Raw genomic sequence first — 19734 nt, forward strand, 5'->3', positions numbered from 1 at the left:
GTAGAACAAGAGGAAGAACACGTGTGTGCGTGTGTCACGGCACATGTTTGTTGCACCATCACAACATGGTTCCACACAACGAAACACACTTCTAAGGACTGAGAGCTGTCCCTAGTATTTTGACCTCTCAGGCCGCATGTTGAACATTTTTGACCTGAGGTAGGTGCCTCCAAGATGCAAATATTTCTTTCAGAAATCGTGGGGTTTAGGATGTTACATTGTTCAACATATATTTACTCTGTATAGGATGGTGTTTACATCCACTTTCCCACGAGGAAGCTCGTATTGATTTTTTTTTGTTGAAATGACATCATTGACATTTGCTTTTGCTATAAGTGAAGTGATGGGGGGATAAATAATTGCAATTGGATATTTGTGTTTTGTTAGAAAAACACACACATAGATGGTGAGAAGTGCTGACGTTCATTTACAAACAAAATTGTAATATTAGTTCCATGAAACTGCATTATCTTATTCTCTACAAGAATGTTTGATTTTTTTTTTTCATGCAATCAGCTTTCAGCATCCATGTATTGCCATGCCAATCTAATCTGCCCGAGGGTAGTGCTGGCTTGCATCACTTCAACTATATTAGAAATGCTATTATTTCATTTCAAATTTGTGCTCTCATCGATGACATCGGCATTTTTCCCGTCCTCTGATTGGCTGCTCAGAACAAAACTTGTTGCAGCCAATCGCCGTGATTGGCACACATCAACAATCCGCATCTCTGCTGAGTCTGACGGATTTGATTTTTTTGGTCTTTTTTTTTTTGACCTTTTTGTCATGTTATTTGATGAAAAAAAAAAAAAAAAAGATTCTGATGAGCAACTTGGCACACTTGTGTGCTGTTATTTTGATTTTAAGGCCATATTGCCCAGCCTTAGTTGAGGTTGCATTTTTTTTCCCGTTGATATTTTTGGACGCTTGAGTGACCTATCTGTCCTCGTTGTGAACTTTGACCTCCTTCCAGACCTGAGTGTCGCTCCCCTCCGAGACACTCGCTCTCTTCCTCCCTCGCTCGCTCTTCCCGCTTGCCCGAATGCTGTTGCACCACACTCGCTCACTCGCTTAGCAATCACGACGGCGACACACACAGAAACTTTTCTGGACAACACACACACACACATATATATAGAGGAGCATATCTGAATATACACACAACACACATACACACACACACATCTCTCGAGAAGCTTCCACAAGAGGAGGAGGAGTAACGAGGGAGGAAGAATTTGGCCTTCAAAGTGCTGGTAAGGTCCACTTCCTGCCTGTCTATCTGTCTGTCAGTCATTAGCTCCGCCCCCTCAGTGCACTTGTATTGTTTGATGATGCTGAATTCTTATCAATTTGAGTATATACTGTCCGTATCACTGATTAACAACACATTGTAGTCATCAGGCGGAGGTTTCATTGTTAGAAGCGTCGTCATCGGTATTTATGTAACGTTTTTCCCTTTTAGCAGACAAGAACCATATTTGGTCATTGAAGCCAGCGTTCAAAATGGACGCCAGCAAGCCTCACTCGCAGCCAGCAGACCAGAGCTCAGCCCCCGAAGCCACTTTGACTTAGCAGCATGAAATTTGGTAGACATGTCTAAAATGAGCAGACCCACAAAAAAAAGTCTCAAAAAGCCATGCCCAAAAATACTCGGGAAGTCTACTATTTTGGTTCAAAGCAGCCATTTAGGCATGGAAACTCTTGAAATAGTTTGATCTTTTTCGTTGTTAGTTGAAAAATTCAACCAGCAAAGCCACTTTTAACTTTTATTTTGCATCATGAAATTTGGTAGACATGTCCATCATAAGCAGAACCACAAAAAAGCCAAGAAGACATGCCCCAAAACACACAGGAGGTCAGATATTTTGGTTGTAAGCAGCTATTTTGGCAAGGAAACTCTCGAAATAGTTTTATTACTTTTTCGTTATTTGAAAAATTCAACCCCCGGCGCCAGTTTGACTTAGTAACATGAAATTTGATAAGCATGTCCATCATCAGTAGACACCAAAAATACCCCAAAATACCACCCAAAAATACACAGTAAGTCGACTATTTTTGTTCAACGTGGTTCAAAGTTTTGGCAAAGTAACTCATGCGGTTGTTTCGCTTCCTCAATGTTATTATTCTAAAAATTCAGCCCCTGAGGCTAGTTAACTTTTTCAACATGAAATCTGGAAGACATGCTGTTGACGATGACGAGACCCACAAAAAGTGTGAAGAAGCCCTGTCCGAAAAGACACGGGAAGTTATCCGTTTTGGTTCAAAGCGGCAATTCTGTCACATCAACTTAAAATGGTTATGTTTCTTTATTGCAATTACGCTTTAAATTCAGCCCATGAAGCCAGTTAACCTTTACAACCAGAAAATTGGCATTAGGCATTCCCAACATGAGTAGACCCACAAAAAAAGGCTCAAGAAGCTATGCCTGAAAAGACACAGGAAGTCTGCTTGTGACTCCAAGTGGACATTTTAGGCGGACTTTGGCCATTTCGAGGGGTCATTTGAAGACACACGTCTCCAATAGAGTTTGACCGATTGCTACCAAATTTGAAGCACGTAGAGATGGACAATGCAAAAATTGGTGAAAATCTGTTTTGTTAGTGCGTGTGGGCGGAGCATGGCAGTGATGTTTGATGACTAAATCCACTTTGGGAAAAAAAAAAAAAAAAGAAATTAGGAAAAAGTCAAGCCCAGAGTTTTCTAATCAGCGTTGAGGTTCTGAATATGGAATCTGTGAGCATTTTTATGAGTCATATCATTTTATATGGTGCAATAATATGTCTTCACCACAGTTGAGAAAGGTCACATGGTGAACCAAGGTGTTATTTTTTCCCTTAGTGTTGTTTTTTTTCTATGGGAAGTGTTCTTATTAAAATACATGTAAAATGTCACTTGAACAAGCAAAAACTGAGAGCAGCTCACATTGTCTGGCTTTCATTAACACACACACGCACGCAGTCGTTTTTATTCCGCGTCGGAGCTCCATGTGAGCCTGCTCATCCAGGATCTTAAAAGGAAAAAAGGATTTTCCATGTCTCCCCTCCCTCGTCTTTCTTCTGTCTGAGGACACATGAGGCATGAAGCATTTAGGCGCGCTCTCTCTCCCCCCCTCCCGCTCGCTCTCTTACTTAATTACGCATGGAATAATTAACCCTTTGACATGGCAGCACAGTTTAGTCAAGTGTGACTTTATACTCTCCACACGGGGGCAGCAGAAACGATTCTTATGTTGACAATGAACTGGAGTTGTGCTTAAGTGGTCAGAAAGAATGCGGTCCGCTATCACAAGCTCCCCGGCCTCATTCCCTCAACCGCTCACAAGTGAGTGAGAATTTTTTTTTTTTTTGCATGTATCTATTTCTATAAGTAGCGTCATCAATCTGACAACTACATGAGCTGGATAAAGTTAGTAACTTGCAATCAAAGAAAATCTCTCGGAAACGTTTGTTACTGAAGGACTGCTGGAAATGGTCAAGATGACAGACTTCCTGTCTCTCTTTAGTCATTATTTCACGAGCCTTTTTTTGTGGGTGTGCTCACGATAAACAAGGCTAGCAAATTTCCGTCAAACCGGCAAACGTGTTTCAGTAATAAGCAAAGAAAACGAGAACAAGTCTCTAAAATTTCCGCTTCAAAGCAAAACGGCAGACTTGAAGTCTCTTTGAGGGCACAGCTTCTCGAGACTTTTTTGCAGGTCTCCTGATGTTCGATATCTCATGTTGCCAAGGCAAACTGGCTTCAGAGGCTGAATTCTTTTTCCAAACTGTACTCAACTTAGTATCATCGCCCCGACTACTACACAGGTTGGAAATGCAGTAGCAATGTGACTAAAATCTCAAGTTTTTGCCCTTTCAATGGCCCCAAAATGTCCAGCCGAAAGCAAAGTAGCAGCAGCAGACAGAGAATGCAGTCCTAAGAAGTGCTTCCATTTCACACCAAACTATCAGGTGTGAGTCGAGGTGGATCCTTTAATAATGACAGGACCGCAGACTACTAATTACACACGCGCACAGTATAGGAGGGCCAGTCGCAGCACTGACGTCTGTGTTGTCTCCAAGGTGCCGCAGGTAAAAATGTCCTGTTGTTCGGCAGGGGGGGAAACCGACATTTGACAAGGTGTTTAGAGAAGTGTGCGCGTGTTCAGGTATGAGGACAGGGCTGCTTCTGGCCGCTCTATGGCTGCTTCTGCTTTTCACCGAGACGGACGGACAAAACGGGCGGGGAAAGCCTCGCAGGCCGGACGGAGGAATGCGACGGATGAAGAGGAAACGGGATGGACCAGGTGAGCTGCTTTCACACGGAGATCTGCCAAAAAAAAAAAAAAGGTACGAAATGAGGTGAGAGGTATGAAAAAAAGATGTGGGAGAAATGATTGGTCCTGGAATTGCGGAATGACGCAGACCCTGACACCATATGTGTGAAAGTGTCGTCTGCAATTGCAGGACACGAGGCTCACTAGCCCCGCCGGCCCCGTTGCGTTGGAAGCAATTGTCGGCGTCAGACAAATGTGTTGTTGTCAATATGTTGTTTCAAGAAAATCCAAATGTTTCAATACAAATATGTTGTTTGGCTGGCTTCCGTTTGAAAGGTATGCTCAGATCAATTCCAGATCTTCTGCGCCAACTATGCGTGATCTCCGCGTGAAAGAGGCCGATAATCCGGGGGGGTCAGCCTCCAGTGAGGAACACCACAAGAACCACAAGAACCGAGTCCACAGCCAAAATAACGTTATTAACTTTCTGGCGTTTGCCTGTTGTGGCTTCTGCGTTTTGCAGGTCAGGCCCGAGTCAGATGGGGGCGCGCTAAACCCCTTAGGAGCCGACACGTTCCCAACAGTCCCGGCGCTCCGGCGGAGCCCGTCCGAGGGGACGTGGTTTTGCTGGAGTCCTACAGGGACGTACCGGAGCAACACTCCAGCTACAATGTCCTACCAGGTCCGTCTCACACGTCAGCCTCAGACTAGCTAAACTTTGCACATAAAAAAAATAAATAAAAAAGAATCATTTACCATCAAGGCATAGCTTTAAGTAACATCTCAATGTTAAACGTCAAGCAGCATTCATAGCAAAAAGTCCAAATTGTAACGACAAAGACAAATGCCAAGGCAACGCATCGACTGTAAATGAGACGGCATTAACATTCGCAATTGTTGTACAAGTGTTTTGAAAAAGATTCTTGTAATAATGCCATGCCATAAAAAATATCATATCACGAGTCTAATATGGGTATGCTAAAGGCCTCCCCTTGTCTAAGACAACTAGTGGCCATCTGCACTTCTGTACATGTCGCATTCATGCACTATTTCCCAAGCGTATTGTTTGAAGACAAAGTCACAGAGTGGAAAGAATGCCGCCGGCGAGCTACGATAGCTGGACTTGAGTGCGATGCGCTAGTTAGCGAGCTAGCTCGTGAGTGGCGCTTGTAAGCGGAGGTGGCAGATACAGTAGATGACAGGGTGGGACAAGCCTTCTAAATAAAGCGTGCGCATTCTGCTTTGTGTGCAACAAAGCAGCCACCGAGTGTAAGATTAGCAGCATCAATGACAGATGGGCCGCACTTCAAGCGGCCGCAAACGCTCACTTGTTGCTCCGCTAGCTGACTCAGCGGCACTCACTCACACACACACACACACACACACACACACGCAAACCTGTGTAGAGAGCATTTTGTTTTGTGGGGGGCGGGTGGGGTGTGGGTCACAACGAATTCAACTTGTATCTCAAGGAACTACTGTAATAAGAGCAATACTGTTGTTTGTTCTCCAATAAAAAAAAAGAAAAAAAAAAAGAAACTTTTCTTTTTACGTGGCTCCTGCATGTGTGTGTAGGTAAGCACGGCCAGTGCGTGTTCCAGGGCATGACCATGTTCAACCAGGCCGTGTGGTCTCCCACTCCGTGCGTCACGTGCCTGTGCGCGGGCGGGCGGGTGGTCTGCGACGAGCTGGCCTGCCCGCCGGCGCCCTGCCGCCTCCCGCTGGCGCCCGCTGCCGGGGAGTGCTGCCCCGTCTGCGCGGACCCAGGTAGGAAGGCAACACGCGAGAAGCGGCCTGCGCCGACACACGGGGGGGTGGGGGGGTGGGGGGGGGTTTAGGGTCAAACGGATGACGACGCATCTGCGATCTTGCAAACGTGTGCGGCACATTCACTCTCATGCCGGGGTGGAGCACGTTCATTAATGAAGCATAAACATTGACAATGGTGATGGATGGTGGTGGTGATGACGATGATGATGATGATGATGAGGGTGACATCATCGGCACGTGCGCATGCCGGGGTCGGAAGGAAAGCACGTTGAAATAATCCAAGATTGAACACGTTCAACTCATAAACGTTGCCCAATCTATACTTGACTATAGATTATTCCGACACTACTCAACTAAAATGACCGTTGGGTTCAAGCTTTTAAAATATTTTCAGGTTCTTTTGCTGGGTAAGGTTTTTTCCATTCCCCCCAAAAATGTTCACCACGTTTGGAGACCAACGTATATTGAATGTTTATCGGTGTTTTTCTCGAAGGGTAAGTCAACCCAAATATGTCTTTGCAATAATATGTTGGACGCGCCGTCACTAGTCGAAACACGGCATTCTGATACATATTGCATTTGCGGAATAAGAGTTCATCCACCCGTTTTTAGCCATCCCCAGCCAATCAGGGCTCGCCTGCTTCCTGAAGCCGAGTCATGATTGCTCGTTACCTGAGCCCTGAGCAACGGTGATGTCATTTTCGGTCGACAGCAAGTGACGAAATGGGATGGACAAAAACGGGTGGATTTTACTGCTTATCTCATATTCCACAAAGGCAATATCAATCAGAATGTCGTGTTTGGACTAGCGGAGGCGCTCCTTGAAAATATGGGGGGCATCCAAACGAGGGTTGATGGGCTTGACGCTGGCCCCTGGACAGGCCATGGATCGATTGTGACTCATTTTGTATGTAAGGTGCATGTATGACGGTTGCCACTGTATGTGTATCGTGTACATACGCATCGGGATGCGGGATGTGGCTTGTCTGTCCAGCACACTAACACACAGCCGCCTGTCTGTCTGTCCGTCCATATCTGCTCTGTCTCCCTGTCTGTCTCTCCATCCTTCTGTCATTTTCTATCTTCCTTCTTCCACTACCCCCCCAAACCTTTTCCCTTCCTGTCTCCCGCTTTTTTCCTGCCCTGCGATTGGCCATCCCCGCCCTGACCTCAGATCCCGACCTCAGTCTTGAACTTTCTGGTGACTCCCCAGCGCCCCGTAACCGTGACGACCACCGCTCCATCATGCCCACCCCCCAGCTCAGCCACGAGGAAATCCGGCGCATCCTCTGGCGGGAAGAGGAGGAGCACATGGAGGAAGAGGAGCGATTGAGGAAGCGGGAGGAGGTGAAGAAGAGGAAGAGGAAGGAGAGGAAGGAGCAGGAGGAAAGGCAGAGGAGGATAGCCGAGGAGGAGAGGAGGAGGAGGCAGGAGGAAGAGGAGGAGAGGAGGAAGATGGAGGAAGAAGAGAGGAGGAGGAAAGTGGAGGAAGAGGAGAGGAAAGGGAAAATGGAAGAGGAGAGGAGGAGGAAGGAGGAGAAAGAAGCGTGGGAGAGAGAGAAAAATCTGAGAGAGGAAATCCTGCGGGAGGAGGTGTGGTTGAGAGGAGATGTCTTCCAAATGCTACCCAAAGAAGAGGAAGAACCCGAGGAACCGGATCTCCTCCCCGCTCCCATCCCAAGACCTCCTGCTGCCCCGCAGGATGAAGTGAAGGAAGAGGAGGAAGAGAAGGAGGCGGCGGCAAAGGAAGGAGGTCTTCCTCCCGGCTGCGACCTCACCGACGTCACGCTGACTTGTGACAACGCCGGACTGACGTACTTCCCTCCTCTCCTCATGCCACAGCTCAAGTCTCTCCGCCTGGAGGGTGAGTGACGCATCCTCTCCTTCACAACACATCTTTGATGGACATTCACAGCCAATAGGGGAAAAAAATATTAAATAGCAATATCATGTGATGTCCAAGTTTTAGAATTGTCGTGAATTGCATGACCGTATAACACAATAGGAGTGGATGGTCGCGAAGACTGAAACGATGAATTGAATAACTCGAGTAATTCTATTTAGGCCCGCAACTGAGGATCCATTTCATAACAGCGTCATATGACGATTGTTTTTCCGATTAATCAATTGAATCAAATCCCAAGTGGAGCGAAACACATTGAACCGTTTTGCATTGTGCGTCTATCATTGTGTCGCATCATGGAACATCGCAATTGTGAAAACGATTAACTTCAAACCTTCATTTGAAAATAGGATGGAATTGGTGTAAATCGAATCTCGACGGATGCCATCTTATGACATTGTAATTTGAGTGATTGGAATTGCAGTTGGAGTCAATCGCTCCCGTCGTAACTGTCGTGTGAGGGGATCGGATTGTAACTGCAGTAAATTGGACTGTGGTGGAAATGGAATGAATTGCGTCCTGCTGCTGCTTCATATCTGGAGCCAATTGTATCGTATAGCATCTCGAAACTCAAGTTAAGAGTTGGTATTATATTGTAATTGGAGTGAATCGAGTCAGAGGTTTATGAGCGTGTTGGACTTTGGAGGTTTCACAGTGCTGCAAATCTACACGGTCCGAGCGGAGAAACCAAAAGTGAAGACATTGAGCAGCTGCGAAGCGATTGCTTTCATGCTTTTGGTTTTTCGCAGGCAACAACATCAGCAGCATCCCGGCGGAGGCCTTCAACGGCATTCCCAACCTGGAATGGATCAACTTGAAGAAGAACAAACTCACGTCCGCGGGCATTGAGCCGAGAGCCTTTCAAGTGAGACCCGACAGCATACTGCAGACGAGACGTCCTACACCCCTGCGACGCGTTCTAGTGAGCGGAGCAGCAATTCATTTGCCTGTCCATGAACGCGTGCGTCCCAGAGTCTGAAGATGCTGCGGCGCCTGTACTTGGACGGCAACCTTCTCCAAGTGGTTCCCGCCAATCTACCAGTGAGCCTGCAGGAGCTGAAAATCAACGAGAATCGACTGCAAAAGATCCACGGAAACGCTTTCCAAGGTGATGCCGCATCTCACTCAACAACTGCCTGTCACGCGGCCTACCAACAAAATTATAGCCACACTTTTGTAGAAAGGGAATAAAAAGCTGACTGTACAACAACAACAACAACAACCGATCCTCATATCGCATAACACTTGTAGTGAATTGTAACCACACTGTCATTGGACTGACTTGTATTTTCTATTTAGAGACAACCATAAAATACCGGCCTATAGGCGATTACTATTTGGTCCGGCCGGACAAAAAGGCGGCTAGTCGGACGGCCGCAGGCGATAAACGGACCGGAAAATTTCAGTCAAATGGTTATTGCAATCAAAGTTCATCGCATCATGGCACGCCGTACTTGGCATGAATGATATTGTACGGCATCGTATTTGGCCCGGGTTGTATCGTATGACATCACACCCTGACGGTCGCTGGAGTGGTTTGGAACTCGACAACTACGTAGTGTAGGTGGGCAATGCGGATAGCGCAGGAGTCCTGTAACGTGTAAGCGCACACTTGAGCGTGCTTGCAGGTCTGGCTAGTTTGGTGATTCTGGAGCTGGAGGCCAACCTTCTGAGCGAGGCCAACGTGGACCCCGAGGCCTTCGCGCCCCTGGTCCAGCTGTCCTACCTGCGACTGGGACGAAACCACTTCCGAACCATGCCGCAGGGCCTCCCCGCCTTCCTCCTGGTACGCGCTCATCTCAGAGTCATCTGCTGCCTTTAAGCAAGGCGACTTTTTGACGGCTAATCGGAAACATTTCTGAGATTTATGGTCGAGTGAAAAAAGTTCCAACTAACCACAGCGAGATCTGCCAAATAAACTCGACTGACGCCACCGAGTGTGGGACAAATGTATAAAACCAAGACCACTTGCGGTCTTTTCCCCCTTCAAACCAAAAGAAATGTACACCAAATGTTGAAATTTTCTGAAGAAAACGCAGCTACGAAAATGCTACCGCTTCCATCAGGAGTTGTACCTGGAGAACAACTTCATCGAAGAAATCCCGGCGGGCGTCTTCAACCGCAGCAAAAACCTCAACGTGCTTTCCCTCAGGCACAACAGGCTGGAGGAGACCAGGATCGCCCCTCTGGCCTGGATCCACCACAGGTCTGGCAACACGTGCGGAATGCTAACCATGCTAACGGCCGCTATGTTGACGCTATGTTGACTGTACCAACATCCCACTGAGCACAGAAAGCACAAAGGCAATACCAGTAACGATAGTGAAACATTATTTCATACCGGAATGGATCAAATGTTAACATGCTAATTGCTAACATCCAGCATGCAAGCACCATGCGTGCATCCTTTATGTTCAAAAAGCTGGGAGGTGGGTAGAATTCACATCATACCCTGAAGTCAGATTCTCTTCCACACAAAGACTGGATAAAATGCTAACATGCTCAAAGTCTGTAGGCTGACATAAGATAACATTTTGATGACAGAAACAACTTGGGCCTGCTACAAGATCTTTCCTTACAGAACGCACACATGAAGATGACAAAAAAAAAAACCCAACAAATCTGACATATAACAATTTTTGTCCACAAACAAGGATTCTGCATCCCCCACCGAACTAGAACCTAGTCCTCCGTTTCGAACCCTATTATCGGGACAAATCCACTCGTAACACACCTCAGAGGAAAGGATAATATAATAAAACATGAACAAATGCGGTGTTGCGAATGCGCCAAATTTGTGACAAAAACAGTCCAGTTGGCTCTGTATGTACCAGGCCCAAGGCTGACTAATACAGATTTGACATCATAGCCCGTGGTCAGATACTAGCTCACGTAAGAATGGAAAGAATACTCAGTCTGTATCACAAAATGGCACCTTGAGGGCAGAAACCGCCAACATTTCACACCATCGCCTATTTCACACCAGTGTGGCTAACATGCTAACACTCAACATATCTGATACCTCAGTGGACAGGTGCTCGAGCCCGATGAGCTTTCCAGACTGCTAACATGCCAACGGCTGCCTTGCTAAAATACAGCAGGCAGTGTGGAAGACAAAGCGCTCAGCCATCAGGAATTCACATCAAGCCCGCTAGTCGGCTAATATTTCCACTCTTTCGTTTCACGGGCTTCAGCGACGCATGATTGATGGCCGACTTATTACTTTTGGCTCGCGTGCTGGCCTGAGCGCTTTGTCTCGAGTGGGCGGTCATTTTGTGAGATGTCTAGCGAGGTAAAAAGTCTTGCGTCCTCGAGCCGTCAGCGTGTTTCCCTGCTGCAGGAGTCTGGAGTCCCTGGACCTTTCCCACAACAGGCTGTACCTGGTGCCGTCCTACCTGCCCAAGTCGCTCGTTCACCTCGTGCTGGTGGGGAATCGCATTGAGAGGATACCCGGTGGGTGGACATCACCATACTGGCTTCAAATTCTTGATTCAAAACCACAACCCTATCTTGAAGCCTTAATCCAACCTAGAAACCTAACCCTATCCCTAACCTTTATTTAAAACCCTGTTTTGTGACCCAACCCTTTTTTAAGACCCTAACCCTGGCTTGAAACTACAGTAGGCCCCACTATTTTTCAGACCAATACCATACGAGTAATCACTCTGAGTACTCACCAATACCGAGTACCAAAGCCTCTACTACCGTACTGCCGTTTTGATATCAACAATTTCATATAGCAGTGGCAGATGATGATTGGCCAAACAAACTGCCACAGTATAGCACCAACTAATGCCAAGGAAGACTTAGTCAAGGTCACATTTTCCATGAGTACCCGATACCTGAAAAAGAAGATACCGGTACTCAGCCATCCCTACTTGAAATCCTGACTTGAAATCATAACCTAGGTTTGAAGCCCCAACCATCGCGAGCGACCCTCCTTTGAAACCCCGACTTGATACCCAAATACTAATTCTTGTTTTAAACCCTAATTTGAAACTCTTAACACTGGCTTGAAGCCCTATGTCACGCTTGAGACCCTCAGCGTGGCTTTAAAGTCTAATTTGGAGCCCTACCCCGAGTTTGAAAGCCTAACGCAGGCAAGACTCAAATGCGCCGATTGGAGATTCTAAAATCGACCACGCTGTCATCCTACTGAATAAAAAGAATGGCGCACACAGCCTAACATCTGAAAAACTTCCCGAATGAACTTCAGGCTTCGTGTTCGCCCACATGGATCCCGGACTGGAGTACCTGTACCTGTCCTACAACAAACTGGACGGCGAGGCCATCGAACCCGAGTCCTTCTTCGGCTCTTACCACTCCATGGTGGAGCTGTGCCTGGACCACAACCAGCTGCTCAGCGTGCCTTCGGGCATCAACGAGATGACCAACTTGCACTTCCTCAGACTCAACAACAACAAGATCAGGTAAGGACGCGCCCCCCGTGCCCCCTTCCCCATCTTAAGCCTCGTCTCACATGCAGCCCCGCACAAAATGTCGCCTCTTTGCCAGGAGCCTTCCCGACGAGGGCATCTGCGATCCGGAGCGCAGCGGCGACTCCACGTTGGTGGCCGTGAGGCTGGAGAACAACCTGATCGACCCGCTCAAGGTTTCCCCCTCGGCCTTCTCCTGCGTGCGCTCCTCGTCCAGCGTGGTCTTAAAACCCCAGAGAACCAAATGACCCCGGCCACCAAAGCTCCTTTGCGACTGGTCCACGTATTTAAACTTGCAACCACACACATTGACTTTAGAACCTTCAGCGTAATTGTGGAATTCCCAATGAAATGATGTCATTTCGGGTCACGGTGGATGAGCTTCGTAGCCCCTTTCACGCTGCTCGTCCAAGCCTGCTTCATTCCTGCGTTGCCGGACTGCGTGAAAGGTACGGGCACTGTGTGAAAGGTCAGCTGAGGTTTGGGCTTTTGTGAGGCGTAACAGAGGCAGAACGACGGCTGGCTGTGTGAAAGCCGGGACAGGGGTGAGAGGTGGCGAGTTCAACACGCGACACTCACTTTTACCGCCCGCTGTCATGCAAGTATTCGTTTGACACCGTCCCACTTAATTTGCTTCGAGCAGTAGACTCTGCGTGAAAGAGACTCATATATTTACACTTCACCAAAGGAAATTCATCAAGGGGGAAAATCAAAGTAGAGTTCATTTACAATAGACTATAGGACTGTAGTGTGAAAACACCCAAATTCGGTAGCCTCTGTGTGAAAGAGGCTACCATATAACACAAATGTGAGCTGCAATTTCTGCACAAACCTTGTGTGAAATAGGCAAAAATTTACAGCCAATTGGCTGCACCAATTTTGGCATGAACTCAGCAAGAAAAAAGGGTACCAGTAACACTGGGCCAGATGAACTGCATCACGCGGGAAACAAAAGTTGGACTGGTTGGCTTCTGTGCGAAACACGAATGCTAGCCCCAAATTCCCCGTAAATTTACACCCAACCAAACGGGCAACCCAAGTGCGATTCAAAACACTACTAAAGTTTAGTAGTGTGAGAGCAACCCGGGTAAGTAGCTCCTTTCACACAGCCACAGGTACCTGTTCTGTTTTTTCCTTTTTCACAAAGCTAACATCGCCTCGATAAGACCTCCGACTGCCCTGGCCCTTGCCTCTTACGCTGAACGGTGACAAAAAAAAAAAGCATCAAACTCTTGAATAAACAGCGTGAAAGGGTCTACGTCGTGCTGTTGAGCGGGGATCACAGTGAGCACGTTTGCAGTAGATTTTTTTGCCGACAGTTTCAAGTCTGCGCGAACTTCAAATATTTTCCAATAAACACATTCAACATTGTGTCAGTGGCTTGCATTGTCCTCACTTGCACTCGTTAGCATTAGCTTAGCTATCAGTGATTGCGTGGTCTCCTGACTGCATGTCACCCGCACCTGAATCTAATTGAGCACACACAAAATACACGAGAGCCAACTTTATAGTCACATTTTCCGGTGACAGCCAGAGTTTTGGGAGCTGTCGTCTTTTATCATTAATCGCACGGCGGCACTCGCATCAAAACACAGCACTGGAAGAGAAAGTGAGAGAGAGCAAAAAAACATTTGAAGACGATTAGCAGCGTACACGACCTCCCCTCCGTAAACGCCAGATAATTGAGTGCAGATGAAAAGTCACTGTGTGATCATGAAATGTGCTCAAAGTCTCGGTTTACATTTCAGAAAAGTCAATAAACGATTTTGTTCGGCGGTAAGAATAAAAACTTCCGATGACCTTGCAAACGTTTGTGCTTTCGGCCTCCCGATGACATCATGCAAACAAAAAGACAACAGACATCTTGGGGGGAAAAAAAACGTTCAAATGCGAGCTCCAGAACGAGAGGTGCATCGATTAATCAACAACGAATCGATCATCAGTTTAATCAAAAACTATTTTAATATTTGATTAATGTAAGAATAATGTCTAATAACATACTAATTATTATACATTATTCTTACAATTAATTGTTTCCAGACATCGTTTAAGTTGCCATTGTCCAAATGCTCAGAATTTCAGCCTTTCAACAGCAAGTATTCTGATTTCTGTCGTCCTTCATGAGAGCAGACCCATTATCTCCGTTTTATCAAAATGCATCATTTTCAAACAGCAGTTTTTACTTTGGAAAACAAGGATCAACATTTTTGCTGATTTTCTGATGGATGTTACGGACCAAACGGTACCTTTTCTGCACCGTCAATTTGAAATGTTGTCCTGTTTTTAAACAAAGGGATGGGGATTACAAAACTTTTTTTTCATCCGGTTTGAGTAATAAAAAATAATCAAGAAATGAATCGATTATTGCAGCCCTATCTAAAACACGGCAACCCGTTGAAAACAATGAATTTAAAACAGCACGTTAAAAGGGCAGTCAAGTCAAAAATGTTCCCGACTATAATATATTCTACGTGGCCCCACTAAGGTTGAGCTAAAATGTTAAGAGTGCACCGTTTGAAAAATGTCCCAAATGTGTTGTTCGGTAAATTGTTCAAGTGTTGGGGCATTCCCCGGAACAAGATAGGGGAATGTAAATGTTCTGAACTGCTGTTCTGCAATGCTCAGACTCATGTTGGCGAAAGGACCGCGGGCCGTACTTTGCCCACCCCTGATCTCCAGGGGAAAAGCACGGTTTCCCTGGAAACCCTCAAAACGGTCAAACTTTGCATCCTGGCAAAACTTTAGCAAACGCTTCCTCACTCCACACAAGCCAGCCAGCCCAGGCGAGGGCTTTTTTCTTTTTTCGCCGGACTTGGAAAGAATGAGCGGCTGCAAGAGACACGCCGACTCCAAGCGGGATGGCGGAGCCTCGCTCCTCCCGCTCCATCGGGAAGTCATTTTGCACGTTGCAGCGCCGCCGCCGCTGATGCTGTGGCAAACCAGGAGAATGATGAGAATGAATGTTGTCATGCTCCAAGAAGGCCAAGACCAACTGACGAGTGTCAAACTACACGTTGCATTTCTCACGAATCACGTGCGAGCGCTTCAGTGCGGCACTCAACACTTGGAGAGACGCGCGTGGATGGACGGGCGCCGTCGACTGCTACGTTAGCTTCGCTTGCCACTTGCCATCAAAAGGCTGACTGGGTTGTGTGAATTATGTTTTCACACGATTCACAGTCAAGTCCAGAAATATTGCACCATGGAGCCGGTTGTCATCTTTTCGGCTCTAAACATCATCACCGCCGCAGTGGATTTGAAATGAAACAAACAAGCTTTAACTGCAGACATTGAGGCTATTTACCTCCAAATAAGGTCAACGGTGAGGGAATGACAACATTTTGTACAGTTGCCTCCCACTTCTGAAGGCAGGGTCCGACATTAACCAGAGCTACCTCATATTTGCTGGGGAAAATGTTGAGGCTTTCATGATGTTCGAAAACGTAGTTTGACTTTTGGTGAAATGCTGTTTACAAGAACACAATGCTGATTTTGAGGATCTAAACATGCATGAAAACTCATGTGTAATGTAGCGTAAGCATACCGTTCAGCCCGTTGTTGCCTCTATTCTATTTTTATTTTAAATTGTTTGTCATTTAAATTTTAAATGACTTGTCTGTTCCTGGTGTTGGATTTTATCAAAGACATTTCCACCAAAAAATGCGACTTATACTCCAGTGTGTTTTTTCCTGCTTTATTATGCATTTTAATGGCTGGTGCGACTTGTACCCCGGAGCGATTTATAGTCCGGAAAATACGGTAGTTTATTTTGCACTTGATTACCGATGTAATGATCTTAATGGGAATTTGTGTAGTCTGGATTATTGAAATGACAGGGATCTTGTAGTGGTAAAAAAAAACCAGTAAAGGAACGCTTCCATCTGACAAGCTAGGAGACATACAGCACAGGCTATCACACAACGATGGCCTTTTCATGTACGTACGTCTTGGACTTGACAAAGACGCTCCGACATGTGGAAGCGTTTTCCTTTCTTGCAATAAAACAAGCAAAGCCAACGCCAGCAGATAAAGCGCTGCTCTTGTAGCCATCAGAGTGAGAAGATACGAGAGGAGCTGGAATTTGCCAGCATCACATCAGGCTCTCATTAGATCGTGTTTGGGAAAATTGCATCCTTTAACCTTGGAATCGCCCATGAGCCAAACAGTCTCCTGAGGTACCAAACTGCCGTGAGTGGAACCTCGACTTTAAACACTTTATCATCATCATCGGCGTCGTCACGGTGTCACGGGTGGAGCAACATTTGCACTCATTACGTGACAATCTGGCATCAAGCTAAACATAAAGGGGAAACGCATGGGCGGAGACCACGTCAGACAACTCCAAATTGTTTATGGACATGTACTGTATGTGTGTCAAAGTGGAAAACAAAAACAAACAAACAATCGGGTTCCAAACATAACTGTTTCCGGAAATATGTATTAAAGACAATGTCACAATTTCTCAAAATGGAAGACATAGACAGCAGAAAGTCCAAAATTTGGAATTCAAATCATGACACGTTGGGAAATCTTGCAAGACTTCCGCTCAAGGAGCAAGCGCAAGAGATAACATAAAACATGCAATTTTTTTTCTCCACAAAAATCTGATTTCCCATTTTAATTGATTTTTTTGGGGTCACAAAAATCAGATTTCACATTTTATTGTATTTTTTTCCCCACAAAAAGCGGATTCGAATTGATCCACAGTAATCTGATTTCTAGATTTCATTTTTTTTTTACATAAATCAGATTTGCGAATTGAATCATTTATTTTTTTCGCGCAAAACTCTGATTTGTCATTTTTGGGCAAAAATCTGATTTTCGATTTTAATAATTTTTGTCACAAAAATCAAATTTCTGGTTTTAATTCATTTTAATTATTTTTATTTTATTTATATAATTATTTTAAGGCCCCATCCCCTTGATTACAGAAAGGCATTCCTCAAATTCTCCAGTACAATTTCTTATTTTTCCAAATTAAACGTTCATATATTTTTCCATTATTCCCACCTCCTTCAACATTTCTTGGCCGATTTTGATTTCAACTACAAAACACTTTATATATACAATATTATCAAAATATTTCCACAGTATTTCAGTTCAGCTTTTCAGCATTCACATGCAATTTCTCCAGAAACTGCATCGTCTTGCCAGTAAAGGCACTCTTCACACGACATCATTTCCTATGTGAGGAAAAAAAACAACAACAACCGAGAATTAGCCTTGTAGTGTGTGTTGGCAAAGATGATTCACTAGCCAGTCCGTGCAGACACACGCCTATGGATTTAGTGGCTTGGCCTTAATTGCTACACAACACACAGACTTTAGGATGATGTTAACTTCCTGGACTGTCCTCTCATTTGCACTGCAAATCTTGACAGGGCTTTTGGCAGCCAATTGCTCCTCCCACCAAATGCCAGTGCCTGGCTCACTCAGGCTTGTCCTGTCCTGTGCTGTCCCATCCTGTCCTCTGTGCTGCTAGTTGGGTCTCTTCCTCACAAACTGGGCAACGGCCTTAAACATAAAATCAACCCCGTTCATCAGACCCACTCGCAATATACTGGAGGTGAAATCCACCAGAGACCTATATATATATATATAAAAAAAGTGATGAACATCTCACCGCTTCCGTGTGCTTTCAAAATATTTACATTTATTAAAACACACTTTGACTTATTCAAACACACTTTTGAACATGCTCCATGGAGCCTGTTTTCACTCTCTTACCGTCAAGAAATGAGAGATGACGGTATAACATCACTTTGAGAAATTGAAAGGAAAGATTCGCGCACTTCTTCACTGCTCCGCTCATGCATCGTCTGTCAAAGAGATTACGTGACGGGCTGAGACAACGTCTTGTATTCAGTCTCACATCCTCTCAAGGAACATTCCAGATGCTCCCTTTCCTAGCGCCAAGATCCCGCTCAGGTATACGACGCACCTCGGACCAGTCGTCGCCCGGCCGTCGCAGTCGAGGCTTGCGTTGAGTGTGAACAGGCGCAGACGTGAGCCACTACACGATGTACGTCATGAGGCGACTCTCGGGAGCATTGCAAAACACAGGATGGAAACTAACACGGCAAAAGACAATCAGGACAAGGTCAAGTGGATATGTGGCCGGACATGGTTTGTCTGTCTGCCCTAACACCGACTGGTGACCAGCAAGGTTATTATAGTGAACGGAAACCAACAAAATAACTGAAACTGAAATTGACAAAATATTGAACAGAAAACAAAAATAGCTCATTGAAAAATATTTCTTACGTTAACTAACTAAAACCAACCATAAGTATAGCAAAAATATCCTTTGTTTTCATCTAGGTCAATTCATTTAATAAATGAGCATTTGGGGTTGGTTTGACATGTTTTTACACAAAAAATACTGTGTATTAACCCATTAAGACCTAAAGCGCCTTTCTCATCAGCTCCCCAAAACCGTCGGTGGCCTTTGGAATGACCCTTGAAAACCTGAAGTTCTCCAGAAATTCAACACTTACAAAATGATTAATATCGCAGCCCCTGTAGCAGACAGAAACATCATTCCAAAAGAATTAAAGAGCTTAGACATGTGGCTTTCACACAGGCAGAATTTATTATTATTTACTGTTTCAATCGAAGACATAACGTGTCAGTGCAAGAGAAGCACTATTTTAACCCCCCAAAAAATCGAGTGGTAATTACAATCCTCTATTCTGTTACAAAGACGTCAATATCGTCATTGTCTACAAGCCATATCATATCACGTTCGACTGGTTCCACTGGTCGTGCACGTTGTCTATATATCACTGCCGTTTCTTACTTTAATCAGAGCTCCCGGCGATCGACGGCGTCCGCCGTTAGCCTGACTACAGCTGGAAAAAATTCCACGACATCCTCCGCGGTCTCGCGACACCGTCAGACGGAGAATTGTATTCAAAAAGGACAGTGACGTATCCGCTCTCCCGGTTTGAAAGGTAGAAAGACGCAACAGCGCTCCCGGCTCTAATGGTTGTGGAAACGCGGTTATGCGCTCCCGTCCTTAATGGGTCAAAAAAAAAGAATCGTAATACTCCAATGATGCATGAAAAACGATGACATCAACCACACGTCCGCATAGCTCAGAATCTGTCAGCCTGCACCTCGATCGGATCTACAAAAATTGCGTTTGACCACTTGCGCCGCAACTTAGACCTGCTCCGAACTGGTCTAAGGTCGAGTCTACTTTCAGTCACCGAATTGACAGATGCGCCAGGGGCAGGTAAAAGAAAATGCCCTCAGTATGGCAGTATGGCGCGGCGCAGTCTGCCAAATTCCCAAACACGCTAAACGATGCTTGCACCGGCACGAGAATCAAAATGCGCCGTCTTCGAAAAGAGAGCCCTGAGTTACAACCA

General features: G+C 45.6%; 2 protein-coding genes across 6 annotated transcripts in view; one reads left to right on the top strand and one right to left on the bottom strand.

Moving 5' to 3' along the window:
- Window positions 1–19734, bottom strand: part of cenpp (centromere protein P) — a 65773-nt gene that overhangs the window by 954 nt on the left and 45085 nt on the right. The window lies entirely within an intron of this gene.
- ecm2 (extracellular matrix protein 2, female organ and adipocyte specific) lies at window positions 997–13732 on the top strand. 4 transcript variants are annotated; one of them, XM_086041734.1, is made up of 12 exons: window positions 997–1253; window positions 4093–4282; window positions 4776–4934; window positions 5828–6019; window positions 7197–7886; window positions 8675–8790; window positions 8898–9033; window positions 9554–9711; window positions 9992–10131; window positions 11266–11378; window positions 12142–12355; window positions 12441–13732. In XM_086041734.1, exons 2-12 carry the CDS (start codon window positions 4147–4149, stop codon window positions 12607–12609), a joined length of 2223 nt encoding a protein of 740 aa, XP_085897860.1. In that variant the 5' UTR covers window positions 997–1253; window positions 4093–4146; the 3' UTR covers window positions 12610–13732. The 4 variants fall into 4 exon arrangements, with proteins under 4 accessions (XP_085897860.1, XP_085897863.1, XP_085897859.1 ...); XM_086041737.1 differs by having other exon boundaries at window positions 4145–4282; window positions 7236–7886; XM_086041733.1 differs by having other exon boundaries at window positions 999–1253; window positions 4145–4282.

Source organism: Filicampus tigris, chromosome 9 (genome assembly GCF_054856515.1).
Source record: "Filicampus tigris isolate MCC_2025a chromosome 9, RoL_Ftig_1.0, whole genome shotgun sequence".
In the NCBI taxonomy this organism is placed as follows: domain Eukaryota; kingdom Metazoa; phylum Chordata; class Actinopteri; order Syngnathiformes; family Syngnathidae; genus Filicampus; species Filicampus tigris.

What these genes read in the sequence shown, in the direction of transcription:
- ecm2 (XM_086041734.1), top strand. Translation starts at nt 4,147, where the DNA reads ATGAGGACAGGGCTGCTTCTGGCCGCTCTATGGCTGCTTCTGCTTTTC. An exon ending in GAGGAAACGGGATGGACCAG is followed by an intron (nt 4,283 to 4,775) that starts GTGAGCTGCTTT and finishes TGCGTTTTGCAG; the next exon opens with GTCAGGCCCGAGTCAGATGG. An exon ending in TTGAGCCGAGAGCCTTTCAA is followed by an intron (nt 8,791 to 8,897) that starts GTGAGACCCGAC and finishes CGTGCGTCCCAG; the next exon opens with AGTCTGAAGATGCTGCGGCG.